Source organism: Temnothorax americanus, unplaced genomic scaffold (assembly GCF_048541705.1).
Source record: "Temnothorax americanus isolate GAGA-0224 unplaced genomic scaffold, ASM4854170v1 Scaffold57, whole genome shotgun sequence".
In the NCBI taxonomy this organism is placed as follows: Eukaryota; Metazoa; Arthropoda; class Insecta; order Hymenoptera; family Formicidae; genus Temnothorax; species Temnothorax americanus.
The window spans coordinates 717,501-737,709 of NW_027509721.1; the positions used below are offsets into that span (position 1 = coordinate 717,501).

A 20,209-nucleotide genomic window follows, 5' to 3' on the forward strand; every position below is an offset into this window, starting at 1 on the left:
CGAGTCCAACCGCACTACTATTATGATATTTTTTTAATTAGTAAATAATTAAATACAATTAAATCGTGCGTGTAAAATCATGTTATATTATTATAATTATTGGGATGTTGTGTAATGTTTGTCACTATGTTTGTTTTCAATTACTTAATTCATGATGGACTGTTACTTGACTAGCTGGGTCCGCGAAAGGACCACCTTGTAAGCTAAATATTGAAAAAAATACCAAGTTTTTCTTGAATATCTCAAAAATTATAAGGCAAATAAATAAAGGGCGGCGGTGTGGTCTAGTGGTAGAGCGCCAGACTCGTAATCTGAGGAACCAGGTTCGAGTCCACTAGAGCCATGTAACATGGAAAAATTTTTTTCCGAAAAACCGCGCCCCTCCGTGCAAGCTGCGGAAAAAACTGGGCTCCGTCTTTCGGAAGAGACGTTAAACCGTTGGTCCAAAGGAGGAAAGAGTAAGGTAGTGGATGAATTGGAGGTTAGGGTTGGGTACGTCCCATCAAAACGCCCTTTAAGGCCCCTTGGGGTAAATAAAGTAAAATTCTTTATCCTTTATCCTTTTTTTATAAGGCAAATAAAAAAATGTTTCAGATAAAAGTTGTTCATATTAATTAGTAGAAAAAGATGATACCATAAAAAGGGGGTTTCTATTTAAATAATTTGACTTGGATCCTATTAGGCTTAACACAGGTCCCGGGTTCAAAATCTAATAAAATTGTCTATTGGTCCTCCTTGAACTCTCCAACTTTTATCTGAAACATTTTTTCAATAAATTAATACTTTCCGAGATAATTATAGCGGAAATGATTGGCACACGAAATAAAAATCACCCTGTTTATTTCATACATAATTACATATTAAAACATAAGAGTACGGGGTTAAGTATGACGTGTTCCAATATTCACTGTCTATACTAAAAATCTATGGTTAATGTTATGCATACACTTTAGATTTTCAGCACTGGATATTAAAATATTGGAACGCAGTTTATACCAAGTTTAAATTTTTCTTACTTATGTATCTAATAAATGAAGCTGTCGCTCAGAAGAGTTTGATAGAAATCAAACTGCTTGGTGTTGCTCTGCGTGAACTTCCACTGATGGAAAGCAACGTAACACTGCAACATAATACAAAAACAGTAATTATTATTTACATCTAATTATATATTTTAAACATAAAAGTAGGTTAAGTATGAATCTGTATTGTCATATTCAGTATCTATATACTGAAAATCTGTAGTTGATGTTACACGTATACTTTGGATTTTCAGTATTGACGATTAAAATTGGAAAGTATGGTTTATATCAAATTTAACTTTTTCTTACTTACATATTTAATAAATAAGTCTTTTGCTTTTTTATCAAATTGCTTGGTGCTGCTCTGGACTGCATGCACATCCACTGATGGAAAGTGTTTGAACAAGCGCGCGCACAAGCCTGAACTCTAGAATTAGATGAGGAAGGAACAAATAATAAGAATCCGTGTATTGAGAGAGAGATTGCGTTTAGTAATTTATGTAATTTGAAATGGCTAGATTGGGCAGAACTATACAAAGAATACCAACATTTGTTGCATAGAAGAAGGGAAACTGCCCGAAAACCTTCTCAGTATTCGTGAACCAATTATTACATAGATTATATAAAATACTGTAGAAATACAATAAATGTATAAAACACATAAAAGAAACAAATCAATGGTTATTATAGTACAGTCTTTTCTTTAAATATGTATTATAATATACTTTTAGATTTTACTGAGGTATTTCTTTATCATATAAAATCTTCATTGCAAGAAGAATTGTCATAGTAGTCATTATTCTCGTATAATTTATTTTGACGGAGTCAAGCTTAGAATTAGTTGTTCTTCTCTAAAGAAAGGATCGTTTGAAACATAAACATAAATCAATTAATACAAGAATATCACTTCAGATAGAATGTATATAATCTGGAAAATAATGCATCAATCTTTTATTTTAAATAACGAATTACTATCATCAGTCTATTCATTGATGTTATTTGTAATGTTAATACTGATTGAGTATTACCAAATAAGTATCTAAATCTCGGCAAAGCATTATACTATATCGTGAGCGATTACTACAACATAAGCTATATACATGACATGAGCAACAACAGAAACACAAGCGATAAGTTTCTCACTGAATTTACTAGACTAAATCTTGTACTAGGCTGTCTTTGATTGACACATTAATTCACTTTAGTATGAACATAACATTCAATAAGTCAGAATTCGCAAAATACTTAGTAGAATAATTATCAAGTTATTGAGAAGTAACTTTTATAGTAACGCACGGAATTAGTCACTAGATAGTTTTATTACAACGCAAGAAACGATTAATATAATCCGCAATGAACGTATTCTCATTTCATATGTAATACAAAGAAAAGTACACATAGCTCGCAAATTAACGTAATAAACCACAAGAGATATTGTCTAATTAATGAGAAAGAAATAATCGCACAAAGAAGAATTAAAGTTTTTACTTGTCATGAAAATGGTTGCAACCAAACGATTAATTATTTACTTTACTTTACACTGAGCTCATTGTTATACAATTGAATCGAAATGAATTGTGCACAAACCTGAAATAAGAGATGAGGATGTTTTCCTCTTAACACGAGAAGTGTATTATATTTCCTCAGACGAACAAGGATAACTCTCAGATGAGCATAGGATCCTTTAATCAGGATTCCTAACGTAACGTTAGACGAATATCTAACGTCTCTACTTGCTATTGTGAAATGATTAGTTACCTTGTGAGCAAAACAGATGAATAATTATAGCTAGTCTTACAGAACACGCCACAGACAAATTTCCTCTCGATGTATAAGTAGCTGCTCGTATTCAGCTTGAACAGGATTCTTCGAACGTTCCAGAAAATGGCTACCTTCCTCGAACCTTCCACGTGCCGGCATGGTTCGCCAGGATGTATCTCGCTGGCTTCCTCTCAGTGACGATCGCTGTTGTCCTTTTCCGATCCGTATATGTTTCACAATTATCTTATTTATTGCACACGAATAGGCCGATCTCAAATACTTTACAACTTAACTGCGAAAAGATGATGCAATTATGCGACTCGAATTTATGTATAACGCACGATGTATCACGCACGAGATCTGCGAGACGAATATGCTCGCTCGGCCGGGCTGCGCGCCCCTCCTAACATGCTCAAGCATGCGCGGTAAACACGTGCCTCGCCGCCTGGGACGCAGCGTTGTCGGCGCCGCTCGCGCGCTTTTTCCATTAACCACGTAGAACGCGCGGCTTGACCTATCAGATTACAATCGACACTGATGGCCGCAAAAAAGAATAACACAATCTCTCTTTCTCTCTTTCAACTTCAAACAGAAAGCAATACCGTAACATATATATAGCATAAGAACAATAATTATTATAAAATCATGTAAATGGTTAAATAATTATGGTTAAATCATTTAATTAATGATTAAACTGCTTTTTAGGAGATTTGGGATCGGCATATTTCTGTCACGTATCTCCAAATAAGGGCTCCAATTGGATTAAACTGTTAAAAATTTTGAGGTTAAGTTAGCTTCAAGATTTAAGTATGAACCCTTTAATAAATAATTTTATTAAAGACTCGTTTAATAAGGTTATAAAGGCAAATATATATATTTTAAGATGATCATTGAAATGGTTTTTATGATATTAACATGGTTTTTGCAGACCATTATGCCACGTAATCCTTATTTTTGGATTTAAAGACAAATCGCCAAATATATATGTACAATGTACATATTAGTAATAATTATACAAAAATACTTTTAAAAATATTTGTGTGTGAACAATATTTATTAAATAAAGAAAAATTACCTGAAATTAACACGATAGTTTCTGTGCGGTGTCGTACACGTGATTGCGTGATCCCACGGAGCCATGCAAGAGACAGCGAGAGAAGATCGGGAATGGTGGGGGTCGGTGCTGCGACCAAGCGCATAGCCACACACACTAGCGTTCTTCCCTCCACTTACGCACTCAGAAACGTTCTGTTTATCCGTGTGACAAACTCGTAATTTGAAAAGTTTAATATTGATTATATAAAAAATATAAATTTTAAATTTTATCCATTTATTTTATTATCAATTTACTTACTGGCTCTTAATTAAAAATTAATTGTATATATAATTACCTTTTATTATTACAAAACAAATAACAAGTTTATAAAATTAAATACCACCAATTATAAAATTTATCTTAATCACTTTTATTCCCCAAAAGTACAAGTCAGTCTCTTTTGATTTCATCACATTTTTTTATTTAGATTTTTCTTTCTTTTAGTCCAAAATTCTTTAACTGGTATATATTATCTGTGCAATACGTATGATTGTGTGATACCTTAATAACGTCTTAATGACGTCAATAAGATGTCATTAAAATGTCATTTGACATTATTTTGCTACTTAAAGTATTATATTTCAACAATATATTGCAGCAATATTACTGTAATATTTCAATATTATTTAAAAACGTGTAATACATCAGTAATATTTCTGAAATATTTCATTGTAATACGTAATATTTCCACAATATTGCAATATTACTGCAATATTTCTGCAATATTATGTGCTGTGTGGGATTATATCTATTATATGTATATCTATTATATGTACATAGAAGCATACGTAAATGCATTCTAATAAATTGGTACATATAATATATAATATACGTACGTATATGTATATACATATATATATATATATATATATATATATATATATATATATATCTACTATTATATAAAAGGGAAAAGTTTGTACTGTTGTTCGGGGTAATCTTAGAAACTATTGGACCGATTTTGAAAGTATTATATATGAAGTAGGGGTAGAATTTCCCGGGGAGTGCTATAGGGTGTATAGTTTTTCGTTACCGATCTTCGGGAAACCGGTTTTTCTAATTTCTTCAATTTTTCAAGAAATAATTGACTGAATTTTAAAGAATTGTATATAAAAGAAGAGTAGAATTTCCCGGGGAGTGTCATAAAATGTATAATTTTTTGTTACCGATTTTTTTTGGAACCCGTATCCGAAATTTTTCCAATTTTTCGGGAAATAATTAACCGAATCTTAAAGAATTGTATATAAAACAGGGGTAGAATTTCCCGGGAAGTGCTATAAACTGTATAGTTTTTCGTTACCAATCTTTATTGAAACCGGTATCCAAAATTTTTCCAATTTTTCGGGAAATAATTGACCGAAATTTAAAGAATTGTATATAAAACAGGGGTAGAATTTTCTAATAAAGGGGTTATCGATTTCGGTCTAAAAAAAATCTACGTAATTGGTCTGATTTCTGCAAATTTTTAGATAAGCTAATTTTTTTATGGATAGAATATTATTATATTGAATTTGTAATTGTTTTTTAATTGAAAAATCGAGGTTCTGTATACATCGCAAGCGAGCAATCTCAAAATTCCCGAGAAAACGCCTGGGTAAACCAAGTGATGATGTCGCTGATCGGTAAGTGAAATATTGGAAAAGCGGAAATGACTCAATAGAGTGTGAAACTCGAGTAGAAAAAGACCGGTTACGATATGTTTAATCCAAGGAAACATTTATGCGGTCTGATTTGAAATTATACAGGCATTTAGTTATGATTCAAATTACGAATATCAATTTCATCCGAGTGTAATAATTGGGAAAATGGATGCAATATATGTGATCATTGTCAAGTAAAAAAGTTTAAAACTTAAACACCTAGAATGTGTTATTCATGCAGAAAAGTTAAACTACCGTCTTTAAATCAACCACCCGACACACTCCTTATATTTGTCCACAATAAGGATATTGAAACACAAATGAAGTCGTTTAAAAAAAAACGACTCCCGGGCGAAGCCCGGGTAACCAGCTAGTATATATATATATACAATATGTCTTTTAATATGTTGCAGTGCCACCTTGCAGCAATATTATTGCAAGATTGCCACAATATTGTATTTCAATATTGCTGCAATATTGCTGCAATTTTACGTTGCAAGTGCAATGTGGCAGTATTGCTGCAATGTTGCTGCAATATATCGTGCTGTTAGGGTACGGAGCATTACAGACCAGTAAATCGCAGTGTTAAAAATGTACCTGTCGCTCTGACATGTCGTGAGTGAAGCGTTGGTAGAAATTGGAAGGTTAACATAATAAAAGGTGTGTACATGAGTTAATGGTGGGGATAAAAATTCACAACGAATAACTTTAAATTTTTAATAACTTATCAATAACGTTCAAATAAAAGTATCCGGTAAACCTTCCGTGTCCGTCTACAAATTCAATCCATTTTCCTGTCTCTTTATGCACAGCATCTCGGAAATTAAGCGTTTATAAAAATACGATTCGTTATCTAGAATCTCCACATTATTCCAATCGAAATTATGATTTAATGCTAATCTATGATGTATTATAACAAAATGATTAGATGTATTCCAATTTATATATAGTTCTGGTGTTCCTTATAGGCGGAGAGCTGGCGTTAAAAAACTGCAAGAGTTTTATAATGGCTGATTTTTTCACATAACGTTATATTGCGGGTGTACATGAGTCAACACCCACTCGCAAGGTCATGGTACTGGGACACCTGGCGCCGGCGCGCTTTGAAATAAGTCAAATTATTAAGTGCAATAAAAGTGTTTTGTAATGGCTCAAATTTTGTGAGAAACTAATAAATAATATAAAAAACTGTTAGAAAGTGGTCAGACCGCACAATTATGGGACGCAGCGAGACAACACCTCGCATAAGTGGTCGCAAAACTGTTTCGAATTAGCTGAAAATTTAGAAACTATTAAATTATTGCGTATAATGAAGGAAAAAAACGGTCAGACTTCAGTTTAATGGGACTGACGCAGTCAGCAGTCGTTTGAAGTGCGAAGATCAAGCGCGCGCGGTTGCTCCAAGAGCGTAGTGATTTGCTTATAATTAAATTCCATTTGTATTTAATAAAATGATTAAAAGATTTTTAACTAAATCACGATTGAAATTGTTATTTTTTACGTTGTTTAATTAATTAATTTAAAATTTTATTATAATATAAATAAACTTAAGATCAAATTGTAAATTACAAAACTACAAATAAAAAAACAAAAAATTAAAAATTTTTTTTTATAAAAAGTATAGCTTGTTTTAGGGTACTATTTAACATATTAAAAGTCCCCATGTGTAGACGCTACGTTGCGGGCAGGGGAGGGTCCAAAAGGTCCAAAAAACCAGTTTTTTGCAAATAACTCGGAAAATATCAACTTTACGGAAATTTATGTAGATATAAAAATTGTAGCTTACAAAATTCCGCACAATTTCGTTTTTTATTCAAGTCTGTACGACCAAATGGAGCAGAGATATAATTTTTTAAAACACCGGTAGTTTTGCGACGCAACGAAAACGCGTACGCGCGTCGCGCATTTTTCGCTAATATCTCAAAAATGGACTCTCAAATTTAGGCAAAACTACCGGTGTTTAAAAAAATGAAATTGTGCAGAATTTTGTAAGCTACAATTTTTATATCTACATAAATTTCCGTAAAGTTGATATTTTCCGAGTTATTTGCGAAAAACTGGTTTTTTGGACCTTTTGGATCCTTCCCTGCCCGCAACGTAGCGTCTACACATGGGGACTTTTAATTTGTTAAATAGTACCCTAAAACAAGCTTGTTTACAAAGTTTCAGCCCACTCAGTATTATTTCCTCCAAATTTTGTCATTTTACTGGACTATATATGTTTTAAGATTTGCTCGTTACTTTACTTTTCGCCCGCTAAACAGGGAGGAAAGTAATCACTTTCCGCCCTAGGGAGAAAAATGACCACTTTCGTCCCTGTTTGGCAGGAGGAAAGTAACAACTTGATTACTTTTGTCCCAGTAATAGGGATAAAAGTAACAGCTTTCCTCCCTGGCGTGAAATTGGCCACTTTCGTCCCTCTCTACAGGCATGGAAAGTTTAATTTTCCGTGGAAGTGTTGTAAAAAAAATTAGTTTTTCAAAAACATTATATTTCGTAATTTTTAAAACTTTAATATTTGATTAAACTTCAAATTTTATTTAATTCTACTTCAAATTGAAGAATAACTAATGTTCTATTATGTCTTTGTAATTTTCTTTGAAATGTAAGAAGAAAAAGCTCTTTATTTTCAGTAGCTTGAAAGATGATAAAATAATATTAAATAATGTTGCCTCGACATTTTTGTACATATAAAAAAAAGATTCAACTAAATTTTAAAATAACATAATTACAAAAAACATCAGCATTGGTAATTTTCAAAATTTTATAAGATTTGAAGGTAAAATATTTTTCACAACACCTCCACGGAAAGTTCGACTTTCCATGTCTGTAAAGTGATCACTTTCCGCCCTAGGAAGGAAAGTGGTTACTTTCCGCCCGCTATGTCGTCCTGGCGTGAAATAGCCACTCTCGCCTCTCTCTAGGCATGGAAGTCGAACTTTCTGTAAAGATATTGTGAAAAATATCGTGTGCACCTCAGGACGAAAGCTTTTTCAGAAAAACGCTACTTTTGCCCCTTGGTGCACAATATATATATACTATTTCACAAAAACACTATACTCGTATAATGAAATTTTACACAATGCTTTGAATTGATTCGCACGTTACGTTAACAACTACATATCATCAGTAAATATGTACCGAGGTCTTTGCTAGGACCGTACAGTACCCAGCAATCAGATGAACACAAAAGACCGTGTTGCACAAATACAATTTCCTTCTTTTTTTTGCTATCCAACAACAATGGACTTTCAGGTATCCTGTGTATTTTTAAATTGTAACCATCCTCCGTTGTGACGCTATGCTCCTCAGCGGGATAATCATATCGTTCTACCAGGCCAATCTGTTAAAGAATAGCATGATATGTAACATCCACAAGGTCGTTTCATTTCTATTTCGATTTCGATGTATTCTAAATTCGAAAAATATTTACACAATATTTACACAATATCATTTATTACAAAATACCTATATGTAAATGTAAATTTAGGACTTAAATCGAAAACAATTTTTACTCACAAAATCCAATATTTTTCCACTGTTTATTTTTTCGGCTGGATCCATTTTTCTTACTCTCACTAAACCAGAGTTTTTAGAGAAGAAAAAATTTAGGAATTCGTTTTGTAGAAACGATGACATGGTCTGCAATCTTCCTTTGGAGAACGTCATAATAATTAAAAATGCAACCAACATGAATTTTATACCTGATGTCATCATATCAACTTATTATTGTATAGTAGATTGTAAAAAAAGTCTTAACTGTTGGCAATGTCACTTAAAACACTTGTCGAGAGGCAACTTGTTCCTGCAATGCGATCTGCAATGAGAAACAAACGCGATAAGTGATGAATCGACAATAATTTAAAAATTTTAACAGAATTTCAATTTTCTATTGTAAAATTAATGATAAAGTAGTTAATATTAAAAAATTCCTACAAACAAACTTTGAAGAATAACGGATTTGAAGATAATAATCGAAATGCATATGCACAAGCACATTTAAACCCAGCAAACACAGTATTCTGTTTGCTGGGAAATTTTTATAAATTTTACAATAACAACTATTAGTCACATTTTGCTTAAATAAAATTCGATGTGGAGTCAGGTAGTAGTAGTAGTAGTAGTAGTGCTAGTGGGAGGTACCACCAAGGTCCCTGTCGGCCATCAGATCTAGCTGATCTTTTGTGCCTTCTCACTTGTTTTTTGCTAGGTCTCGAGATACAGTCCTGAGCCTTGTACCAGGTTTATCTGATCTGTAACCCTAGCATCTTCTAGATCCTATGGAGTTAGGTACATACACCCCCAGGTTTTGTATCTTTTGCATATAAATGCCGGGCATTGACATATTATATGTACGTTGTCTTCTTTCTCGTCTCCGCAAAGGCGACATTCCTTTTGCTCTGCGAGCCCGAGATTAAGAAGGTGTGCTCTGAGTATGGTGGAGTGACCAGTAAGCAATCCCAACGCCATTCTCAGTTTCTGTTTACTCAGCGCCAGTAGTTCTTTAGCCCTACCTGGTCTGCTGTCTTTCATCAAAGTCCTGGCCTGGCGGCAGGTTTTTAACTTCTCCCACCTGGCCAGGTGTTCTTTTTTTAGGCGACCTTTGATGATTTCTTTGCCTACTGCAAAGGGTATTCCCGTCACCTGGCCAATTATTGCTTCATTAGCCCCCTTCTTGGCCAGCATGTCTGCGGTTTCGTTCCCTGGTAATCTTTGATGCCCAGGCACCCATACTAGCGTGACCTTATTAAGTCCGCCTAGTTTTTCTAATGCTAGCATGCAATTCCAAACCAATGCTGATTCGGTAGTTGTTTTTGCCAGCGCTTGTATGGCTGTTCTACTATTCGAGCAGATGTCTATCTTCTTTCTCTTCGTATCTTTGTTTAGCAGGTGTTCCGCGCACTTTAGGATAGCCAGTATCTCAGCTGTAAAAACAGTTGAGTGGCTTCCCACAGGAATACTCTCCCTGTGGTTCTCCTTCGGCCCGTAAAATCCTGCCCCAAAGCAGTCATTAATGCCTGAATGCCTGACCCATCAGTGAACCATAGATCCACATTGAAATCCCTGACTCCCCCCGGGTCAGACCATTCTTTCCTAGTTGGTATTCGTATCTTAAAGTGTTTTACCAACTGGTATTTTTTAGGAACTCTATCTTGTTTTAAAGTGAAAGGGTGTTTCTAGAACAGGTCGAGTCTTGTATGTCCCGTTCCTGTATTTCTCCATTCTCCCTGACACCTTAGGGCCTAAGCAGAATGGCTGTCTTATAACCTTAGGGCAGTGTTTTATGCCTTAAATCTTTGTCTTATGTAACACACAATACTGTGTTAATGTTTCCTGTCTTGTGTAGTATACGCGACGTGGCGCCACGTTTTAAGGAATAAACGTAAAACGTATGTATATGTAAATAACAATTCTATTATACAATTAATAATGAATATTTTATAAATAGTTATGACATAATACATTTTAAACTTATAAATATGTAATAATATTATTTCATATTTGAAATATATTTCAATAACTGTGAATATAACCTAACTTTTTTGTTCAAAGAAATTTATCTAATGTACTTATAAATAAAATGTTCTACTTAATTAAATATTATTTGATTTAATAGTATTATATATGTTTAAAAATCTTGTTAATTATTTTTGTATAACTTTTAACAAAATCTATATGTATGTACGTATATTATCTAATGTTATATATGTATATCCTTTTATTATTATTTTTTAGTAAAAATGGAAGATCATCACTATTTTGAATTTAATAATACATATTGTACAGACAATGAAGTGTCAAATGAAAATGAGAATAATATTTTTATAGAAGAAAAAGACAGTGATGCTTTTCTAATTGAATTATACAGAGAACGACCATTTCTGTACAATATAAAGGACACAAAGATTTTAAAAACATACTAATTAAAGATAATGCTTGGAAAGAAATTTCTAAAATCATGCAAAATAAAAATTATGGTAAATATCAAATATTTTTAATTAATATCTTTTATTATGTCTTATTGCTAATATATATTATGCTAATTATAACGATAAAATCTCAACATTTTTACAGGCAACTTATATACACCTGATTATTGTCAAACTAGATGCACATCTCTAAGAAATCAATATAATCGTGAGAAACGAATAATAGATAGTCAATATAAGAGTGGAAGTGGTGCTTCAACTCATAAACCCTTTGCATTTTATACTCAATTATCTTTTCTTGACAATTATATCAAGAGACGAAGGTTTATAATGATAATTGCTTAAAAATCCGTATTTTAATAGTATAATATGTATATATACTTATATATTCTTGTATTTTCAGAACATGCAGTAATATAAAACCAAATAAAGCTTCAACATCTACATCATCTTTAGAACTGTCAACAGAAATTCCACAATTTAGTTCAAATGAAGTATTTGATACCAAAGAAAAATCAAGTCATTCTATGCACGAAACAGAAGATAATAATTTTAATGATGAAAATAATAAAGAAAATATTTTAGAAGATACTCGTGAAACACACGTAACACATAAACGCAACATTGACAAAGATTCACCATCAGTCGTATTACATACAAAACCTAAATCTAAAAAAAGTAAAGTCGATGAAACAAAGGAATTAGACAATATGTTTACATCGGTTAGCCAGAAAATCATGAATGTTTTAGATAACAAACGTGAAATTAATAATGAAGACGAAGCATTTGCACAATTTATTGTTGCTTACTTGATAAATCTTCCACAATCTGAGAAAAATATAAGAAAGAAAATTATAACAGATGCTTTATTTTCTTCACTATAAAAAATTTAAAATTTTTTGTTTTTAATAATTTTTATTTTTTTTATAAAGTATTTTTTTTATTACTGAAGTATTGTTTAATACAATATGTGATACATTACTATATGTAATATTGTAAAAAAGACTGTTTCTTTTAAGTAAGATTTTAAATTTAAAATAATATTTTCAGTTACATTGTTTTTTAAATCTAATATAATTTTATTATTTAGTGCGCAAAACAATATTTTTGTTTAAAATTTTTTATTTATGTGATAGGTAATTTTAGATAGATGATAGATATGTGATAGATGATCTGATATGTGCATGATTTGTATGTGCTAATTAATAGTTCTAAAGCACTTTCCTTATTAACTATGTTTATTATTTAATTGCTTTATTTGTATACATTTGTAATGTATATCTTGCTAATTATATAATTATTAGATACAAAATTCGATTTGTGGTATTTGCTTTTATTTACATAGATCTTTATTACTAGATACACATCAACTTAGATTAACTTTAAAGCTTTATTGTAAAATTGTAACATTATAGTTGAAACATTATGCCGTATGACTAAAGACAAATACAATAAAAACAAAATATATAAATGACTTTCATTAATAAATAAAAATAATAATTAATAAATGTAGGTAATACTATGTGCATTAATATTTTGCTTGTAACATTTCACTATAAAGAAACTTTTTCTTAATTGCTGCAATGTATAAACTTTCAGTAAATAATGTTAATTAGGTTGTAGAAATTAATATTAATTGATCTAGCAGTAAAGAGATAATCAGTATATAAACTTTACATATAACAATATGCAAAATCAGTACGACATTATTGTCAAACTCTATAATTATATATAAAACAAGAACTATATATATATATATATATATATATATATATATATACAGATTCTAACTTTATTTTATTCATTTTTTTACTTAAGTAGAGCTCAGTTTAGAAATTATGTTGTCAAAAAATATCAAGCTATATAATTCTTGAACACATTCTTTTTATAATATTATTAAATATTTTCACCATATGTTCCTCTTTGCACGTAATCGTATTGCCACGGTACTTCTCCTTCAGGTGATATAAAATATTTACACAATGTGTCTCTTTGTTTCGAAGCAGAAGATACGGTTTCATTATAACATAGGTTTTCCGATGAAGACAACCATTGCATTTCCTTTATAAATAAAAATAACATGGTTAATTAAATTTATAAAATATACAGTAATTAATATTTTAATAACAATATTATATACACATAATGTATCTGCATTTATTTAATTATTTTATTATATTAATTATTAATATTAAAATTTTTTTAATTTATCAAAAGTTTAAACATAAAATTAAGTTATACATATATTTTTTTTGCAGAATACAAATATTTAAATGTTTATTTTACCTGATTATTTGTATCGTTTTCAAGAAATTCAGTTGTGCTATATAATTGCATATTTTTTGTTCTTCATTTAAGTTTCTTCCGGTATATGGCTTCATAATTCTCGTATTTAATGCAAAAGCATCGTCTGCCAATAAAAAAGTTGGTGTACAGATCTGATTTCCAGGTAATTTGAACGTTCCCTTTGGTAGATTTAAATTTTCATTCTTCAAATTTTCTCCAATTAATGAATCGTTAAAAATTCCGCCATCGCTGTTACCACCGTATGCACCAACATCAACTAACGTAAATCTATATACATGGTTTGCCACTGCCATCAAAACAATACTATAATATTTTTTGTAATTATAAAAAAGACTTCCCGAATTAGGGGGACATTGCAAGGTAATGTGTTTTCCGTCTACTGCCCCTACACAATTTGGCACATTCCACCTCTTCCAAAATCCTTCAGCATACGACTTCCATTCTTCTTCACTTGGTTGTGATAGATACAGTGGTTGTAATACATTTATTAATATCTGACATACTTCTGTAATTAACATACGCACTGTTGATTCACCAATTCAAAATGATAGAGCGATAGACAAAGGAAGATCTCCAGTGGCAAGATATCTGAAATACATTTTCATTAAAATATCTATGTTATTAATATTATTTATTATAAAAAGATGATGAATTTTCCATTTCTCTCTCTCTCTCTCTCTCTCTCTCTCTCTCTCTCTCTCTCTCTCTCTCTCTCTCTCTCTCTCTCTCTCTCTCTCATTCTCTATTAAAGCATGTTTCGAGCAATAATTATTTTAGGCAATTTTTGTATATCTGACAAAAATAAAATATTATTAATACTATTTAATATTATTCAACATTTATATATTTAGTCTAGAATACTTGTTTTAGTCTACCACAGAATCTGTCTTTGTTACTTTAATAAAATTTCTTTTTTATTGTTATTTTTATTAAATATAATTATTTTGAAAAAATAATAAAATAATTACTTATATATAATTATATACCTTAATACTATTATCAATCTTTGTTCTGCAGGAAATGCTCGATAGCTATTTTTTGTTAAATGAGGTTCAGTTAATTGAAGTAATTTGTTAAATAAACATAAATTCATTCTCGTATAACGAAAAAAAAATTTTCATCATTTTTTAAATCTTGGAAAAGTGTCTTATATGCTCCGTATTTGTATCTCAGTTGGTTTATTGGTCGCACGTACCATCTTCTTTTATACCATCTAATTTGTTTTTTTTTTTCGTTTTAATAATTTATATAAAAGCATCCATTGTAAAACAAGCAATGAAAATTGCTTATTTCTATGCATCATTTTAATATGCCTGAAATTAAAATTGTTTTCTGTAAAATAAATTAAATTAAATATTATATTATACAATTTTAATAATTGACAAGATTTTTAAACATATGATACTATTAAATAAAATAATATTTAATTAAGTAGAACATTTTTATTTATAAGTACATTAGATAAATTTCTTTGAACAAAAAAGTTAGGTTATATTCACAGTTATTGAAATATATTTCGAATATGAAATATTATTATATATTACATATTTATAAGTTTAAAATATATTATGTCATAACTATTTATAAAATATTCATTATTAATTGTGTATAATAGAATTGTTATTTACATATACATACGTTTTACGTTTATTCCTTAAACACGCGTCACGTCGCGTATACTACACAAAACAGGAAACATTAACACAGTATTGTGCGTTACATAAGACAAAGACTTAAGGCATAAAACACTGCCTTAAGGTTATAAGACAGCCATTCTGCTTAGGCCCTTAGTCTATAAGCTGTATTCCTCGCTGCGTTTACTACGGCCAGGTCTAGTGGAGGCACACAGAGTGCAATTTCTAGCGCCTCTGTGGAGGTAGTCCTCATAGCCCCCACTGCAGCCTTTAAGTAGTTCCCTTGTAGGCTTTTCAAAAGGTTCTTTGCTTCCCCTTTCTCTGTCCTGGGCCACCAGATCACAGATGCATAAAGTAGTTTCGGTAACAATACCGCTTTGTATAACCATAGTGCTATAGGAGCTTTGATGCCCCAAGACTTTCCCATGGCTCTTCTACACATCCACATGCATGAGTAGAATTTTTTCCTGCTCTCTGCAAGATGTACTTTCCAGTTAAGTTTGGTATCTATATATAGTCCCAAGTATTTAACTGAGGTTGTAAAGGGGATATCCTTCCCCCAGAGCTTAAGAGGCTCAATGGGTTCTGATTTGTATTTCCTGGTGAAGATCATTATGTGTTGGTCTTTGATGGGTTAACCATCAATCCTTTGGCCTCACACCATTTTTGGACGATTTTGAGGGCAACGTTCATGCGGTTGTAACCGAACGGTACTACAGGATGGTGCGATTCGCGTGGATGTCCTATAAATCAACGGTCGCCACTCGGTTTGACATCGAATAACCGAGAAGGTAGATATCTCTAATTTCTCGAATCGTCAATCTAACTAATTTTCCTTATTTGCAGGTTCCCGCCACGGATGGATCATCGCCGCCGCTGCCCAGTGTCGCCGCTGCCACCGCCGACCAGGATCAACGAGGGACTTCGATGGATCGACGCCGATGGACCAGGTAAGTGTGTAAGGTAAGTAGAATTGATAATTCTCAAAATATTTTATGCTATGACTCAACAATTTATTCAATAATCTTGATTCACACAGTTGGTTGTCGACAAATCTTCGTATTGCACAAGTTGCTGTTCACAGGTATTGCAGAGGCCAAGTGCCTTGTCGCTTTACGGCGCACAATGATTCGTTTGGCAAATGTATTCCATTCGCAATAGTAATTGCGACAGTTAACGCTTTACGCGGGCGTTCCCGGTTGTTTCGGATGTCGCGAGAGGTAATACAACGCACCCGATTTACGCTCGCGAAGTTTAGCGCGGCCACGATATATATACGGCGTGTAATAGATCTTACTCGTTCGACGATCCCCGAGAGACTGCCTCGAGTCCCGCGTCTCGCTGTAGCTCCTCACCTTCGGAGTCTACCCCCACTCCGGCCGTATTGCCGCTTTGTGTGTTCGCCAGATGTTTGCGGTGGAAATTTCCGCGCTCTTTGCCTTACGGATGACGCTCTCTCTCTTCCCCAGGGTGGTGGTTTTCCACCCCCTTTACCCCGCACGTTACTACGTCGCCGACCCGCGCGCAGGTCGCCTCCCGGGTCACAATTACGGCATCCGAACTCACTTCTCGAAGAAGATGTCCGGGTCTACCCGGTGCTGTCCGCCGTCGACGGCAACCCCCTCTGACTCTGTTTGGGGACCTGGTAAGCCTGTTCCCGGGTTTGGTTCTCGGCGATGACCCCCGGTTACCGAGATCGTCGACGGTCGGGTATCTCGCGTTCTATGGGTCGGATCTCGACGCCGACCCTCACTGCGTGCTTCTCGGGTCTCCCTGAGTGATCAGAGACACTTTGTCCTCGGAGATGACTCCCAGTTACCGAGATTGCCGACGGTCAAGTATCTTACGTTCTACGGGTCGGATCTCAACGCCGACCTCAACTGCACCCTCCTCGGGTCCCCCTAAATAGTCAGGACCACTTTGTTTTCGGAGATGACGCGCGGTTTTCGATATCGCCGACGGCTGGGTATCTCGCGTCCTACAGGTCGGATCTCGATGCCGATCTCTACTGCGCGCTTCTCGGGCCTCCCTGAATGGTCAGGGACCCTTTGCCCCCGGAGATGAACCGCGGTTTCCGAGATCGCCTACGGTTGGGTATCTCGCGTTCTACTGGTCGGATCTCGGCGCCGACCTCGACTGCACCCTCCTCGGGTCCCCTTGAGTAGTCAGGGCCATTTTGCCCTCGGAGATGCCTCACGGTTCCCAAGATCGCCCACTTGTTATTGAAGATTGTGTGTGGCTCTTTAACTAAAGTATTACTCGCTTGAACCGTGACTAATAAATGACTTGTGATCCCGAATCGATCGGAATGAACTAAACTTGATTTTACTTCACCTACTGGAGCCGCTGCTTCGCGGATGACTTATATCTAATAATCTATATTGCATTAAACTTATATAAAATCAAGTTATAATTGATTATTATGTTTAATTATAAGAAAAAAGTGAAAATATTGTGTATTTAGAAATTTTTCATTTTTCGGTAAATTTTACTGTCAGAACAATATGGTAACGCTGCGCTTTTTAGAGCGCCGATTGTAAAATGTGAAGTTGATAACAAAAGTGTCAATGTAAGTGTCAATTTCATTAATCAAAGAATATTGTGACATTTTCTTTTTATCAAAGAGAGATTTTATAACCCAGGTAGCAAACACAAGTCATTTTGACGTCAAATACTAGTCATGTTTGTACGAATGACGTCAAATGACCAAAAAGCGACTATGTCTTAAAAAATGACATTATACTGACGTTATTCCATAACGTCATTATAACGTCTATTTTTAGTCATTTTTGGTTTATGACATCGGCGACTAATAATGGACGTTTATAAGACGTCATTTTTTAGACCATTTAAAGACGTCATTTTAAAGACGTCTTAAAGTCGTCCAAATAAGGACTTTTTGTAATATAACTATTTTTACTTCTTAATATTGTATAATAAAGTAATAATAAAATAAAAACCACAAAATTAACTACAATATGTTTGTTTCGCAACTTTATGATTGAAGTGGCGAATTTATGGTATAAGTGGATGGTAGAGTTGCGTGTGATTATAGTTTTATGATAACTATTTCATGCAGTGTTATAGCTATCAAGAAGATTATCATTACAAGATTTTTGAACACTTTAAAGATGTATCTGTTATAGACAAGTACAGTTAATAAGGAAGCATCAGGGTGAGAAGATCGTCACTGTCCACTGGATCATCGAAGTCAAGCGACTCGGGCGCGGTACTGTACTAGGATGGGTGACCGCCTTGAGAGCGGCTATACGCACATGGCTTGTAACGAAACAGTTAAAAAAGCTTTTTTTCTTAGATAAAGAAAAAGAACATTTTTTTATAAACGTTTATCAAATAAACATTTTTTTAAATTTTAATTTCATAAAAAAACATTTCTAGAAACCGGTATGTCGTAATGGACCTATTTTTGCCGTCAATGAGACGTCAGAAAATGACGTCAAAATAACGTATCCGCGATGACGTCAATTGTCTGTGACATTAGACCGTCATTTTAACGTCATTATGCCGCCAGTTAGTGACGTCAGGAATGGTCAGTAAAGGACCAAAATTTGACGTCAAAATGACTTGTGTTTGCTACCTGGGAATAATAATGGAGTGATAAGAAACATAAAGTGAGGAGTAATGTGGGCAAAAATAAGGGACAATTTGTGAAAATAAAAGTTGGTAATAAACCGTACGTGATGAACTGAAGTGTGACATGAGCGCACAGCTTGCAGCGTTGCCAAATAATTCCTTGAAAGTCGCCATTAAAATATTCATCTATAAACTACATTTCAATAAGTCAACTTTTAACATAAATATTTTGTTTAAATATTCGGTGACTCTGTATTTTTATCGGCACTATATCGAAAGTGTATTAAAGTTTAGCGAATATGTAGCGCAGTTAATATTTAATATCTTAACATATTTGATAAACAAATTATTACATTAAAATGTGAAAAATAGACTTTTTCGATAACGTCACATATAAAAAATCTAATTTTTAAAGTTATAATTTTTCTTTATATGTTCGGTAATGTGGTTTAATTTTTTTCTGGCGTAGAGATATGCATTTTAACTTTCTCGTACCAAAAAATCAGTTAATTCTTAAGACTTTGGCGTAATGAAAGGAATACCTTAAGATTATTATTATTGACATATGAAGTTTATTATTTAAAAATTAAGTTGGGTTAAAGACTACTTAAAGATACGTGGATTTCATTTCAACTACATCATTGTTGAATATTTTTGAACGGAATAAAGAAATATTTATTTCAAATGTCATAAGAGTATAACATAATAAAATTACACTAAAGTCAAATAACAGAAAGTATTTAAGATCTTGTTAATAACATATATTAATGATATTTCTTAGCTTGTGTTTTGTTTATTAATGTATTTTGATTCGAAAACATATTAATTAATATTATATTGTATTAAAAATACTTATTTACTCGTACTTTGACGAGAGTTTAGTTGTCTACAAAAATTTATTCTATCTGGCCAAACAAGAATTTTTATAGATGAAATTAACTATTTTATTGCTATTTTATTGATAAACATTCTACTGTCCTAGAATACATAAATTCAATGTGATTTCTTATATATTAATTATAGGGTAGAGCGGGGTCAAAAGTAACGCAAGGCGAAAATATTTGTGGTAACATTTTTAAAAATATTTTAAGAATCTTTTAGAAATATTTTTTTAAATGTTTTTTTTATTATCTAGATAATATTTTCTTAAAAATATTTGAAATATATTTTTAAAATATTAATTTAAATTTACATATATATTGTTTTATAATCTTGTTCCAAAATATTA

General features: G+C 32.7%; 1 protein-coding gene, 1 long non-coding RNA gene and 1 pseudogene across 6 annotated transcripts in view; 1 reads left to right on the plus strand and 2 right to left on the minus strand.

Moving 5' to 3' along the window:
- The window catches only part of LOC143904763 (uncharacterized), a 5,881-nt gene extending 1,890 nt beyond the window's left edge, over positions 1-3,991 (minus strand). Inside the window, exons 1-4 of one of the 3 annotated variants that reach the window (XR_013259035.1) lie at positions 3,856-3,991; positions 1,333-1,446; positions 1,017-1,120; positions 1-755 (exon numbers count right to left, since the gene is read on the minus strand). The exon at positions 1-755 is cut by the window's left edge and continues 5 nt beyond it. This is a non-coding gene — a long non-coding RNA (uncharacterized LOC143904763). The other 2 variants (XR_013259036.1, XR_013259034.1) reach the window with 2 other exon arrangements.
- Positions 1-20,209, minus strand: part of LOC143904760 (lipase 3-like) — a 68,997-nt gene that overhangs the window by 35,555 nt on the left and 13,233 nt on the right. Inside the window, exons 2-4 of one of the 2 annotated variants that reach the window (XM_077419667.1) lie at positions 9,277-9,333; positions 9,036-9,165; positions 8,658-8,859 (exon numbers count right to left, since the gene is read on the minus strand). In XM_077419667.1, the coding sequence (XP_077275793.1) occupies positions 8,658-8,859; positions 9,036-9,155 (322 nt within the window). In that variant the 5' untranslated portion in view covers positions 9,156-9,165; positions 9,277-9,333. Of the gene's footprint in view, positions 1-8,657; positions 8,860-9,035; positions 9,334-20,209 lie in introns of both variants that reach the window. The other variant, XM_077419666.1, reaches the window with a different exon arrangement.
- LOC143904761 (uncharacterized) lies at positions 10,806-12,403 on the plus strand (annotated as a pseudogene). Its single transcript, XR_013259033.1, has 4 exons — positions 10,806-10,906; positions 11,253-11,494; positions 11,592-11,769; positions 11,850-12,403. The product of XR_013259033.1 is annotated as an uncharacterized LOC143904761 (transcript).